The sequence below is a fragment of the Papilio machaon genome, chromosome 7 (genome assembly GCF_912999745.1).
Source record: "Papilio machaon chromosome 7, ilPapMach1.1, whole genome shotgun sequence".
Lineage (NCBI taxonomy): Eukaryota > Metazoa > Arthropoda > Insecta > Lepidoptera > Papilionidae > Papilio > Papilio machaon.
Window position 1 is genome coordinate 8,472,458 of NC_059992.1, and position 14,256 is coordinate 8,486,713.

Here is a 14,256-nt window from a genome sequence, read left to right on the forward strand (position 1 = left end):
TATTTCATTTCAGTTACTTGTTTTCAATTTAAGTAAACTCTTAATTTATATAAATTAAAAGATAATGAGTGTGGTCACGTATTTTATTTTTGTGTAGAATTAAAGCCCAAATGCAGTCCTATTTGGAATACTATAAGCAAAATAAAGAAATTGTGTGCATATAGATATTACGGCTATTAATTTCGAAGAATAAGTTAATAAGGTGATGGAGCCTATTCAGGTATTTTGTGAGGAATTTTTAACCTATAAAGGAAACGACATAATTTTGAATTAAAGCTTTAAATATTGCCCTAATTTATATTTGATTAAATTATGGATATAAATTCATCTATAACAATCTAACTAAAAAATTAAAACACTTGAACCTTGCGTTTTGTATAAATTGTGATATTTTTTTTTATAATCTTCACGTCTTTAACAGTCTTTACGTCTTTTTTGGGTTTTGGCATAGAATAAAAATCATTAAGTCAGAAAAAGAATAGGAAAAAATTCCATCCTTCATCTCATTGAATTATTGTTTTTATTGATGTAAAATAACGTCGTGAGCTGTTTTAGTTTAACATTTTAAGTGCTAAGTATCGCAAGTTGAGTGTTTTTAGTTTTTCTGTTAAGCTGCTATAAACTTAGGAAAATATGGAAGATAATTCGTCGAGCGATGACGAGGTTAACGATTCTCCTGCTAGTCGAAAAATAAGTGGAAAAAAGTTAAAATTAAACGATGGAAGCTCTCAAAACAGCGCCAAGGATGCAGGTATTATAAGGATTCCTATGTACATTTTAGCAATTTAATTACGTACATAACATTTTATTCTTCTGCTTTTAGCTGCGGAGGGTAGTAATAATAAAGAAGAGGTAGTTGATAGTGGTATATCCCCAGATAAATCGGAAAGTACGAGTAGTGAGGATCTTTTGTCCGCTTCTGGGCCTTCAAATGTCGTGGTAAACGTTGGCACATCTGACAATATGGTTCGGGTTATGATGCAAAACCTTCGTCACCACAGTCGCGATAGAAATTACAGGAAAAGAAAGACTCCAGATTCCGATGAGTCTTCCATGGACTCTGATGATTTTGCTAGTGAGGTGGGCTTACCTCCAGAGGATAATAATGGTGATGGTGATGAAATGCAACATCTTTTGACTATCATTTCTCAAGATTCATCAAGTTCGTGAGTATTATTTCTAACAGTTTTGATGAGAATGTTGATAATAATAGGTCGTTCGGAAAGTCATTTCGTTTTTTCTCGACTTAGGACTCGTGTATTTTCGACAAATGTGCACTACATCCTGAAAGGTCAGTTGGCGCTGATAAAGGCATTATCAAACATAGAAATAAACATAGAAAATAGAAACAAACATAGAAATAAACATAGAAAGTAGAAACAAACACAGAAATAAACATAGAAAATGGAAATAAAACGAAATGACTTTCCGAACAACCCAATACATTGAATACCCCAATACCTTCTAGTCTATTAAATACTATGATGACATAATTTCTCAAATTAAAGAACTTAATATTATCTGTTACACAGAAGCTCTAACAGCAGCGGCAGTACAAGTGGCAGCAGTAATAGTTCTTACAGTAACTACAGCTTTGAGAGTGATAATGTCAACTTTCAACCCATGGACTCCAGTGATGATGATGGTCTCTGGTCTAACAGTCCTAGCATCAATGCAGCACTCATGGACAACAATGAAGACTTATTAGGAAACAATACAGAAGGACTTTTTGGTCCACCCCCTAAAGTACTATTGAAGGAAAGACCAAAGCATGATTATATTATTGTAAGGGGTAAGTATAGACCATTGAAATCTTTTTGGTGTTTCAAGAGCTCACTGCACATCTGTTTACACTCTACTAAATAAATTTGTGTTTTGCACAGCAACTTGTATAATGTTCCAAGATGACAACATGCATGAAAATTTTAATAACCTATCTTAAAATTTGAAAAATCCAAGACCAATTCAAATATGATTTGTGCTTAGAATTAAAATTAATTTAAAGTGGAAAGAATAGCCTATGTATATATTTGTTTATTTTATGTTAAAATACTTAATTGAAAATTTACAAAATTGTATTACAATAAATAAATAAAAATCAATCAAGAATGTTGGCGGCTCAGGGATTAAGCACTTGACTTGTAATCTGCAGGTCCTGCATTTGAATCCCACCATATATAGTGTTTATCGATTTACATATGTTCCTTTACCCTGACATTCTTATGGTGAAGGAAAACATTGTGATGCAACCTGCACATATCTGCAAAGAAATTCAAAGATATAGTCAACCAATCTGCACTGGACCAGTGTGGTTGACTATGGCCTAGTCATCCCTGACTTAGGCTAGGCTCCGAGCCTTTCATTGTGGATGTATAGTGAGCCGATGATGAGTCAAATTTTGTTGATCTTTATTACAGAGATTATTTTTACAAACATTAAAGTGCTAATCAACTTGGTCAACATTAAGTTATGATCAACTCTGTGTGTTATTGTTTTTTTTTTTTTTGCAGAAGTAGTAAACCGTGAGATGGGTCTGACATTTCCCTGCGGTAAAACGGCGCAGAGCCCCATGAAGTTTGAGCAGAAATTCTATGGGTCGCTTCATGCAGTTTATAGACTTGAAAAACTTCATAATCTCAACAAACACCATGGATGTGTTAACTCTATAAATTTCCACCCCGAGGGTAAGATTTTCTTACATTAAGAAGCAACCTGTTGCTAACAAGAATAAAGAAACAAACTTTAATTTAAAAAGCCATATTGCCCTGAAATTATTAGAGACTAGTTGTCGCCTATGTTATTTTCCAGACTATGTTCTACATCTATGCCCATTTTCTTCAAGATCCGTTGAACCATTCTGGAGATACCTTCAGACAAACATCCATCCATCCATCCATCCATCCAAACATTCGCATTTATAATATTAGTAAGATTATAATCAGGTTGTATTAATTTTTTGTACTTTTTTTCCTCCAAAGGTCATCTTCTAGCATCGGGTTCGGATGACATGAATGTTGTTGTTTGGGATTGGGCCCGTAACCGCGCCTTGCAGACTATAAAAACAGGGCACAGATCTAATGTATTTCAAAGCAAGTTCCTCTATCTGAATGCTCGGAGCCAGCTGAATATTGTCACTTGTTCCAGGGATGGTCAGGTAACTAACAACTGCGACTTGTGGCTAGTAAAAGAAACATTCGATAAGCGAAATCACTTATGGTAAAGTCAACAATGTTTTTTAATTATAAGAAAAGAGAGCAAACGAGGAACACCGAAGTGTTCAATGATGCCCATGGACATTTACATGTCATCTTGAAGAACCCTAAATTATGGTTTGAATATACCTGAGGACAGACCATTCCAATGCGGCTGTGTGAGAAAGTTACATGAAAATTGTATGGTGGTTGATTGTTAGTCAATGATGTGTGGAAGTGACTAACTTTTGTTAGATTACATATTTTTTCTATACATTTTGACACATTTTGTCAATTTTATGGGAAGGGGAGGTGGATTTTATGGAGGAGGAGATGTATAGGAAGGTTAAATATTATCTTTTTGTGCATCTCCTTCGTCGATTGGAGGTTAGGCAACGCATCTGAAATTGCAAACGTATAGACTATAGAGGCAGCGGTCGCTTCGCCATTTCGGCGAATTCATGTGGCCACTTGCTCGTTTGCCACCTTGTAATATTAAAAACAAATAGTTTGGGAATCCCTGATCTAGACACATATGGTGTATGTAGGTGCGACTGGTGCAGTGCGCGCCGAGCGGGGGCAGTAGTGGCGCGGGCGTGGCTCGACGACGACTGGCGACACATGCGCGCTCTGCACACAAGCTGCATGTGAGTGCGCAGGCGCCGCATGAAGTCATCTCTGCCGGCGAGGACGGCCTCGTGCTGCTCGCAGATGTGCGCACCGACACACCCACCAAGTATGACATAAATTGATGACTTGCAGATCAGTTCACATATTTGAAGACCAGTGAGCCGGCTCACAGTTTAGGTCAATTTGTTGTTGTTGTAACATAATTGTTCGCTCTGTGACTTCTTGTTGTACATCGCATTGAGCTACGAGATGCCAAATTAGTTGTTGAGCCGCTCAACGATTCAAGTCTATGATTCGGCTTAGAGCTGATTCACATGTTTTTGTTCAGTGCAAGTTTACTTAAGTGTCAAAAATAGTAGTGAAACTGAATGTATTGAACATCTACACAAAAATGTATTCACAATTACTCGCTCCAGTCAAATTAAAAAAAAAACACTTAATTATCCTATGTGTTCTTGCAGACTATGTTCATTTAAGCCCTTCGTATTTATGTTAGTTAGATTTTAAGATTCGTTTTCCCAACAAAAAAAAAACCTGTGAATAATTTAATATCTAGATTTTATCGATGTAGACGCTGTATGTATATGTTATAGATTGGTACACGTGCGCCGCGATGGTCTGACAGTGCCGCTGTACAGTGTGGATGTGGACTGTACTGGCAACAAGGTGCTGGTGGCTGGTCGTGACCGTTACATGCACGTGTACGACCGTCGTCGTCCCAGTGCTCCAGCCGCATCTTACTGCCCCTTCCACATTGCCATGGTAACCAGAAAAAAAAATATCCGCTTTTATCTATATCGATACTTCTATATATATAATAAATTTGGAGTGTCTGTATGTAATATTGAGATTAAAAAAAAACATATTTTGTGTACGTGTTCTTGTGTTGCTGATAATGAAAAATTGATATTTAAAATTTTTGTCTGTCTATCTGTTTGTGTATAAATTATTTATAACAGAAATTTTAAATATACATATATATTTTCAATATCTTTAGCATGACGTATAAAAAATTTGACAGATGACGCTAGCGCCACCTAATTTGATCTTTCAATTTTTCTCTATAGTACTAGAGATAGAACTAATTTAAATTAGCTGTCGCCCGCGACTCCGTACGCGTGTATTAAAAAATATCAGTAGCCTATGTGTTCTTCCAGACTATGTTCTACATCTGTGCCAAATTTCATCAAGATCCGTTGATCCGTTCTGGAGATACCTCCAAACAAACATCCATCCATCCATCTAAACATTCCCATTTACCTATATAATATTAGTAAGATAAGATTACCCTTTGTGTTAAAGAATAGCAAAAAGATTTTACTCAACTAATATATTCAAACCAAATATCGAATGACATATTTTTTTATAATTTATTTTTTCTATTGTTTTCTTTTGATGTATATGTGAAAAAATATATAGTCTAAAATTGGATTCAGGACGAATAAGTTGTTTTAATTTTATAAATAGTTTTCACAACACTTTGTGTATTAATGCTTGTATATCATAAGTTTGAAAGTAACGCCAGTTATCGAGAAAGGAACAGAAAGTTAGCGTGATTTGTACATGTTATACGGAGATATGATCATATAAATAAAAAAGTGATGAGATTGAATGTGGATGGTTATAAAGGTAGAGGAAGACCAAAAAAAGTATGGATGGATTGTGTGAAAGAGGATATGCGTAAGAAGGGGGTAAATTCAGATATGAAGGCTGATAGAGATGTATGGAGGAATAGTACATACTGTGTTGACTCTCTATAAGGATAAGGGCAGCTTGATGATGATGCTTGTTTTCAATTCTAGATTATTCTTATTTACAATATTATTTCCAATTTCCAGATGAACAACAAGAAGCGACAACAGCCTCTGAACAAGCATCTGACTTGTGCGATATATAATCACGATGGCACCAAAATATTGGGTTCATACAATGATGAGGATATATACCTTATTGATACCAAACAAGATGAATATATCGAGGACAGGTCTGTTATTTTATAATATGACAGATAATGTATTTATTATCTACTAGCTTGTACCCGCGACTCCGTCCGCGCGGAATAAAAAATAGAAAACGGGGTAAAAATTATCCTATGTCCGTTTCCTGGTTCTAAGCTACCTGCCCACCAATTTTCAGTCAAATCGATTCAGTCGTTCTTGAGTTATAAATAGTGTAGCTAACACGACTTAGATACTTTTGACTTTATCTATTTTGAGACTTTATCTATATTAGATATATAGATAAAGATATATAGATATATATAAAAGAAAGTCGTGTTAGTCACACTATTTATAACTCAAGAACGGCTGAATCAATTTGACTGAAAATTGGTGGGCAGGTAGCTTAGAACCAGGAAAAGGACATAGGATAATTTTTACCCGTTTTCTATTTTTTATTCAGCGCGGACGGAGTCGCGGGTAAAAGCTAGTTATATATAGATTGCAAATCTGTGCTTTTTGTATATACAAAAAAAAATTACTGTATTTTTTTTATTTAAAATGTATAATTTAACTTTAGTTTAATATTTGTGTAACTTACATGTTAAAAAATAAAAAAGTCAATCAGATCAAATCTTAATTTTCCTATCCAAGGGAGGGGAAATGTTTTTCGCAGGTAATTTCTATAAATTTTTAAAACATTTGTCTGTATGTTTGTCCGCAAAACAAGGTTTGTTCCGGAAAATCTCCGGAACCACTGTACCTATTTTGATGGGACTTTAATGGGAAAGTAGCTGATGTATACAAGCATGTTATAGGCTATTTTTTTACACAAAGTCGCAGGCGACAGCTAGTTACTAATTTTTTTTTTTTTTATCTTCAGTGACATGTCAGCTGAAGACGCTGTGGGATACAGACGGAGGTATACAGGTCATCGGAATAGTGCCACATTCAAAGGGGTGTCATTCTTTGGGCCTCGCAGTCAGTATGTGGTGTCAGGCTCCGATTGTTCTTATCTTTACATCTGGGATGCGGAAAGTGAAGCCATAGTTCAATGGCTGTATGCTGATATTAATGGAGTTGTTAGTTACAATTTTTTTTAACTAATTTTTCTTTGTTGGAACGAAGTTCCTTATCGCGGGTTGTGAAAGGGGGCTAGACGGAAAAAATTCTTACGAAAAGTTGTCACGACACTGTTTGCTATAGACGAATGAGAACTACTTCACCATGGCAACGACGTGACAATATATAACGAAAATTCATAGAAATAAAATGTACTTCTTGTGAAGACTTAAGTTTTTTATTCATAGAATAAACATTGGTTCCTTCACTAATTAATAGAAAGGAACTTCGTTCCATCCGGGTGTCCCTGGACACCTCTCAAGTTTTTTAATTATAAAGAAGAAAAATTTGATTGTTTATAAATGCGAACATTGAATTGTGTTTAAGGTGAACTCTATAGAAGCACATCCTCGCTTCCCCGTGCTGGCTACCAGCGGTCTAGACAGGGACGTCAAGATCTGGGTACCTATAAAGCAAGCTGATCCTGACTACGAGGGAATGGAGAAGGTAGTTTCTTATTTACATTAAATTATAGTTGCTTATATGCACTGTGGAAACACTAAAACACTATTAAATAATTAATTTTTTCCTCTCTGCCTACCCTCATTTATGTTATTTTTCCAGGTGATACGCGAGAACAGCGTGACTCTGCGAAGTCCTTTATTCAACGACTTCCTGCCTGCGATATACAGCGCGTGGCGAGAGGACAACCCGCAAGCGCTCGGCAGGAACCTGGACTTCGATGGCAACGCCTGCACCGCCTTCTAGAACATTCTGGAATATTGTACGATCATTTGGAACATTCTGGAATGTTGTACGTTCATTTGGAACATTCTAGAATGTTGTAAGATTATCTGGAACATTCTGGAATGTCGTAAGATTATCTGGAACATTCTGGAATGTTGTACGTTCATTTTGAGCATTCTGGAATGTGAACGATCATCTGAACATTCTGGAATGTTGTAGAATCTTAAAGAATATTCTCATACTATTTCTACACAGCTCTAATACATTCATCTACGAAGAGCAGTTCAAGTTTGCTAACACAATTGTCTCACTCAACTGCTGCAGTCTCTAGTGAATTTTTAATCCTATATCAATACTATGGGTTCTCCTTAGCGGCCATAACGACTGATTGCAACACAAGATTTGACAGAAGTATATAGCCAAAAACTAAAGTCGTAACTTTGTAAAGATTGACATTTTCTGAATAAGTAAATTTCAATAAAGTGCTTGGTCAAACTGTCGAATCTATGTCAAGAACATTTCTTGACATTTAATGTCAAATTAAAGTAACAGAGTTTGACAAAATTGATCCTGTGCAGTTCACTTTATAGTTTCTATGGTTTTGTGATTTATTTATCATTACATAAAAAAATACTTAATTAAAAAATTCAGTACTTTTTTCTCAAATAAAATACATATTAAAAATTTTAGTCGACGTGATTTATAATTACAAACATATTAAAATTAATTTGAGTTTTATTCTAATTACATTACGATATTTGAAGCTCTTCCATACAAAGATGCATATGGCTGCATAGAAACTTCTCGTTCATTCAGATTAGAATTTTACGATTATTTTTCTATTAAATGCATCATTCACTCATTCACTATTCCATTGTTACTTTTTAATAAACATTTAACAAAACATCCCTTGTTTTGTTTTTTTATATTTTATGCCTGTGATATAATATTTTGTGTTTTATAATTGTAGTTTAGATTGTGTACTCGCTACACGTTTTCATACAATTTCAAAATTGATTACTAAAAAAAAAATTGTTAAAAAAGAAAAAAAAATTATCTATGGTCATGTTTAGATGTTAGATGTCATTTGGTGAATAAAAAACCACTGTGTATTGTCGTATACAATAAAATATTAAATTAGAAAATGCTTCTTTAGTGGAATACATCAAAATGTTTGTTTTGCCTTTAGTAGTATTTAAAAAAAAAAAACATTTTGTATGTCATTTCATATTTTAAAAGATTTTGATCACGCGAGTAAATGTAACATTTAAAATTTCTAAATGTGAATGTCGTACACCAATGTAAAATATTTTACATTTATATTATATACGTATATAACTTATTTCCTACATACATTAGAAAAAATAGTTGTTAAATTAGTATGTTTATCTAAGAAAAACTTTTTTTTTTTTGCTGTAATTTGTATCATTGTTATTCATTTAATATAAAATAGTTCCTTATCTTGCTAGGATATGTACAAGATACTACATGTGCTTTTTTTTCTTTTGTTTTCATTTATACTAAAAGTATGTGAGATATTGCATGATCCATAACATTCGTAAGTTTCAATTATGTAAATAAACGAAAAATTTAATATTTCATGTATTTTTATTCAACATCAATTTATAAAAGCGGTTTAGTTTCCTGGTTATTTTTTTAATTAAAAATAAAAATGATTTGAAACAATTTTAAAACAAAATAGAATGCATGTTTGCAAATCAAATCAATAAATTCTTACTTGAATATGACAACAGAATTAAATACGCAGTAAGGATAGAAAATTGTTGACAGCACAACTTTGAGAAAATTTTAAAGTATAAAAATACCTGCCATGTTCTTTTGATTGTCATTGAAGTTTCCCGCTATTAAAAATCCATTGATGTCAGCGCCGCGTAGCGTAATTATGCGAAACTAATCGCGTTTATTGATTATTATTTTCCCGGTTCATTTAATAAATACGTGGCGCAAAGCAATTAATTCAATATTAAACGACTCTTTAGAGGTTTTAACATACTTTAGCAACATTTGGTAAAGTTCAAGTAATAGTATAACAAAAATGCGATCTAAAAAAAATTACCCACATGCTAGTTAGGCTTGTTAATGGCGAACGGTTCCGACCAATCAGAAGGCCAGCGTATACAAGCCCGCGCCATCTTCGTTTTCAAAATCATCTCCATCGCGCCCGCCCGCTCACTCGATCAGTCAGTCGTGCGTCGGGTTGGAGTAACCATATACCTAGCCTATTATTTCTAGTAATTAACAAAAATCAGAACAAACATGAGCACCAATGAAAATAACAGTGAAGTGGCCGTTGACAAGGTCGGAGACGAGAAGACTGGGGATGCGAAAAGTGATCTAAAAGGAGCCAAAAGGGCAGCAGAGGTGAGTGCACATGTCAAGCTAAATGTATTCATTTTAGCCGCTCGCCATTTTATTGAACGCTTGCAATATAGGGTAAAGTTAATACGGTCAATTTTTCAACTATCATGTCCCACGTGGTTATGGAAAGTGCTTTACAGGAGCGTTGAAACATTGAGAGCCGGCTTATTTTTGGATGTCATTTCAGACTCTATACATATTTTAGTATGTGAGCTAATCGGTGAGTCAGTACTAATATAAGTTATACTTATTGTACTCAATACATTATACATGTAATATCGATTTATCTTCAATCTTTTGGAGGTTTAAAGTTTTGTTTACCCGTTTTACGAAGGCATGACCTTGGCAGAAAAAAAATATGGCGCGGGAACGTACGCTTGCCTTCAATGATTAAGTTATTATTACAAACAAAAATCAAACACGTCTCGTCTCTATCCCGATAAGAGTGCTTGTTATGAGTATTATTATTTGTGGTCTGCTGCTATTTTTGTCTAATTTTCGCACTTCGATGTACGGTCGTGTAGCGTGACGCTAAATGGAAACATGGCCGGCGAATGTCAGTGTGTGTTGTCTTATGTAGCGTAGAAGTTGATGTTATCATTTACTTAATTTTCTTTTCCTAGCAGCACAAAGGATACTAATCAAACTACATAGAAGCTATAAATTATACAGCTCGCACAGTTGTGCATTTATTTTGCTTATTCTTTACACAAAACTGTAGTCAATGACCCGGCGTATTTGCATGTAGGTGTTTAGAGTGTTGTAGTTAGTTCAGACTTCCTTTGTTTTATCCATTGGAACATTTAAGTTATCGATTTTGTAATGTATTTGTAACCACGAAATAGGCGGGAATTTGGAAAACTATCTTCAAGAGCTTACTATATCTTTTGTCTCTGTCACACAATGTAACCTAAATTCAAAACACGACACAAATGTAATACGCATGTGATATTTTAAAATGAATACAGTTTTTTGTCTGAAAGTGATAAGAAGTATGTACTGAAATCTAAATTTTCATGCTTGTAAATTAAGATGGTGTTCTGAGCCATAGCGTTTAGTCTGTTGACTGTTGTGGCGTCATGGGTCGGTCGCCATCCGTTTTTATTTGCCACAGCAAATTCGGCCGTATGACACCGGTACCGCACTTCGCCTTTCTCTTTCCCCCACATGAATGTAACCCACGCTATTTAATTCCTACAGTACAAATAGTTACCACCTGCTATTCATTATCTTTTCAGAAAATGCGTAAAATTCACATACCCTATAGGTCGATAATAATTCGCGCAAATTGTAGAATTCATCAATTGGCCGAAAGCCAGTTCTCACTTGTTTGATCTACTAATACTAGTAAAAATGCAGTGTTTCGTAGTTTTGTACATTCCTTTTCGGGAATTTTCCCGCCAAATAACCTTGTTTCTTTTTTTTATAAGGACAAAGCGACGGAAGCAAAAAAGGCGCGAAAAGAAGAAAATGGCGGCGGAGACGACGAAGCACATAGTGAAGAGGACGATTTGGAAGGAGAAGGCGAGGGGGAGGAGGAAGATGATGAGGAAGTAGACGAAGGTGACGAAGACGAGGAAGATTTAGAAGAGGGCGAAGAAGACGATCTCGAAGGTACAATATCTGTTGTTTAAGTCGACTGAAATAATTTATCTATACAAAAAACGTTGATTAATAATTTAGGCTGACTTGCTTTGGAATAAAATTAAACATAAGTATGTTGACGCTAAAATGTATGCTTAAAAGTACTGTTGTGTTTTAATAATAATTAATGTTTTGTTGCAGATGAGGAGGTGGAAGAGGAATTATTAGGGGAAGAGGAGGAAGAGGATGCGTAATACGCCCCGTGCCTCTATAAGGACAATGTCACAGTGAAGTGTTAGTGCACGTGACGGCCCGGACTGGCGCGGCCTCGCTTCGCCCCAACGCACCCTTCGTTACACCCTTATATTGGACGATTGAAAATGTTCCTGCACACTTACGATACACCGAAAGTTGCGCCGTTTTGAGACTATCTTTCTCAAACTGTATAAGAAATAATCATGTTGCCATTTAAAGTTTTAGTAGTCGAATTTTGTTTCTTAATTTGCCACATAGTTATGAATTTTAATAATAAAATGAACTAATATAAGGGTGCAACGAGCCCGCGGCCCTGCGCTCGCGGTGGCCAGTTGGGAACACGCGGGGCCGACGACGCTCCCACCTAAAACGGGTGCAATTAATTTAATAAATGACAACAAACCGTAATTAAGTCTAATCCAATGCAGATTTTCAATTTTTTACAATGTTATAAGTTTTAAACAGAAAGCGGTCTGATGTACATTGCAGCGCTCGCTGCTAACAATTAAGACTTAGTGGAATGCTGTTGAATTTTTGTCATGAGATGTACAAATGTGTTTTCTTTTTGAAAGTAAACTTTATGTCTAAGTGAAAATTTGCTCTGTATTTAGAAGTAATCCTATGAGCCCGTTGTGTAACAAAGTTGTGATATTTTTCTATGAAAATGTCAGAACAAATGGAATTTTTTAAATTTAAAATACGTAAGTCGCAGAGCCTTAAATTATCCTTTTCTTATATATAATAATCGAGAGATTGTGTATATATATTGAGTGAGTGAAACCTGGCATTTTGTAAGCGGCAATGGAACATAGCGTGTTCGCTTCCAATACATATACCATTCTCTCTGTTTTTCCGGCGGCACCTTCGCGCCCTATTATGACCCGGTGTCGTTTGCGGCGGGGACATTCCCGTCACGAGGCGCTTGTTATAGAATCTTTGAATCTGTAAAATTGAAATGGGTCGGGAGTTCGAAGCCGGACCGGCGGTTTCTGCTTAGCGTGCTGTAAAGTTCACGCGATCACTTTTGATAAAAAAACATCACAATTTTGCTACATTATCTCGCTGCGCGCGCCCGCCGCCCGCTCGACTGATAAATAGCGCGACGGTTGGCGCGGCGCGTCGCGACACCCAACACCTATACCGGCCCGTAACTTTGTCCATATTGTTAATTAGGATAGAACCTTCAGTTCGGTATTCCAATTACGAGGTGTGGACTAAGAGATTCCTAGGTTAAAGTGATCTAGTATGTAGTTGGTACGTTAAATTTTATGAAGAGACGCCCGGGAAGTGTACCGGCAGCGGCGTGCGGGCGGAGGGGGAGGGGTACGCGTCGCTGCGTCCCCCTCCCGCGCGCGCGTGGCCTCTTTCGATTTGCCGCGGCCGCCCCCCGCCACCGCTCGCGGCGACCCGTCGGCGTCCGTCGCCCCTCGTACCGCGGCACGGCGACGCGTTCCCGCGCGTGGAAAATAACCGACTTCTCGGTGTCCATTGCCGCGCGGCCGACGCCGGTCGGACGGAGACGGCCGTGTCGACGCTCGTTGGACCGCGACCGCCGGCTGACGTTGGCGGCCTGCATCACAATAGTCGGCCACGTCATATTTTTTTTCAGCTAGCATAGACTGCGGGGTTATTCGAACATAGAGACTTCGTTGCCGTTCGCGCATCGAAGGGAGCAAAACTGTTTTCATTAGCATCAATTGACATAAAAATAAAACAAAAATGAAATTTAATTTTCTTATGAATTAATCCTATCGTGTCCCGCCTTTCATTTGTGGTAAGAATGAGCTGTTTTCATATTGTGTACGTCAAATATGAACCTTAGAACGATTTATTTATTTGTGATAAACATTTGATTTTCTACATTTGACAAAATAAATGTAAATACAACCGATTTTAAGTAAAAAACGTTATTTTGTTTCTTAGCTTATTTATTTGTCCCCAAGTAGTTGAAGTCGCTTGCTTTTACTGATAAAACATGAGTTGCACGCGAGCATTAATAATTTTAAAGATAGCGCTATAAAAATATGTTGCGCAACATCGACGCGGTCGTTGTTACCAATACGGTACCTCTGCCTGAAATAGTCGAAGAGTGGTCAATTCTGCAATGTGCTGACTACAGAAAGCTAACGAGATCTCAAGGTTTTTATATTTACAGTTATTAAAAGTAGGTAACTCAACCTGAAATCTCACCGGAATTAATTATCGTAATGCGGAAGTTATATGATCAAGAAGGGGGGTTGTAGCTTAGGGGATCCGAACTAGGGTGGGACCCCATTTACGGCCTTGTTTTTATTATTACTTGTTCAGGTGTTACAAACATATTATTGCACCTCTAGTCGTATATTAAATAAACCTCAAAAACAAGTTTCTGGTAAACACGTAAATGGCATCTCTAGAAGACAATTTAGTGGTATAACGGTACCTATACGTCTTGGAATGCGATTTACATTCTTATCAGACAACTAGCGACC

At 36.3% G+C, this 14,256-nt stretch overlaps 2 protein-coding genes across 2 annotated transcripts; both read left to right on the forward strand.

Moving 5' to 3' along the window:
- The first annotated feature begins 474 nt into the window (after positions 1 to 474).
- LOC106719379 (DDB1- and CUL4-associated factor 8) lies at positions 475 to 7,693 on the forward strand. Its single transcript, XM_045678556.1, has 11 exons — positions 475 to 751; positions 824 to 1,166; positions 1,533 to 1,792; positions 2,511 to 2,684; positions 2,979 to 3,154; positions 3,740 to 3,927; positions 4,415 to 4,583; positions 5,660 to 5,805; positions 6,642 to 6,840; positions 7,208 to 7,327; positions 7,445 to 7,693. The coding sequence occupies exons 1-11, from the start codon at positions 634 to 636 to the stop codon at positions 7,586 to 7,588; spliced, it is 2,037 nt and encodes a 678-aa protein (XP_045534512.1). The 5' UTR covers positions 475 to 633; the 3' UTR covers positions 7,589 to 7,693.
- A 2,045-nt stretch (positions 7,694 to 9,738) lies between these two features.
- LOC106719502 (probable DNA-directed RNA polymerase subunit delta) lies at positions 9,739 to 12,410 on the forward strand. The gene is made up of 3 exons (XM_014513851.2): positions 9,739 to 9,949; positions 11,377 to 11,560; positions 11,732 to 12,410. The coding sequence occupies exons 1-3, from the start codon at positions 9,845 to 9,847 to the stop codon at positions 11,782 to 11,784; spliced, it is 342 nt and encodes a 113-aa protein (XP_014369337.1). The 5' UTR covers positions 9,739 to 9,844; the 3' UTR covers positions 11,785 to 12,410.
- The last annotated feature ends 1,846 nt before the right edge of the window (positions 12,411 to 14,256 follow it).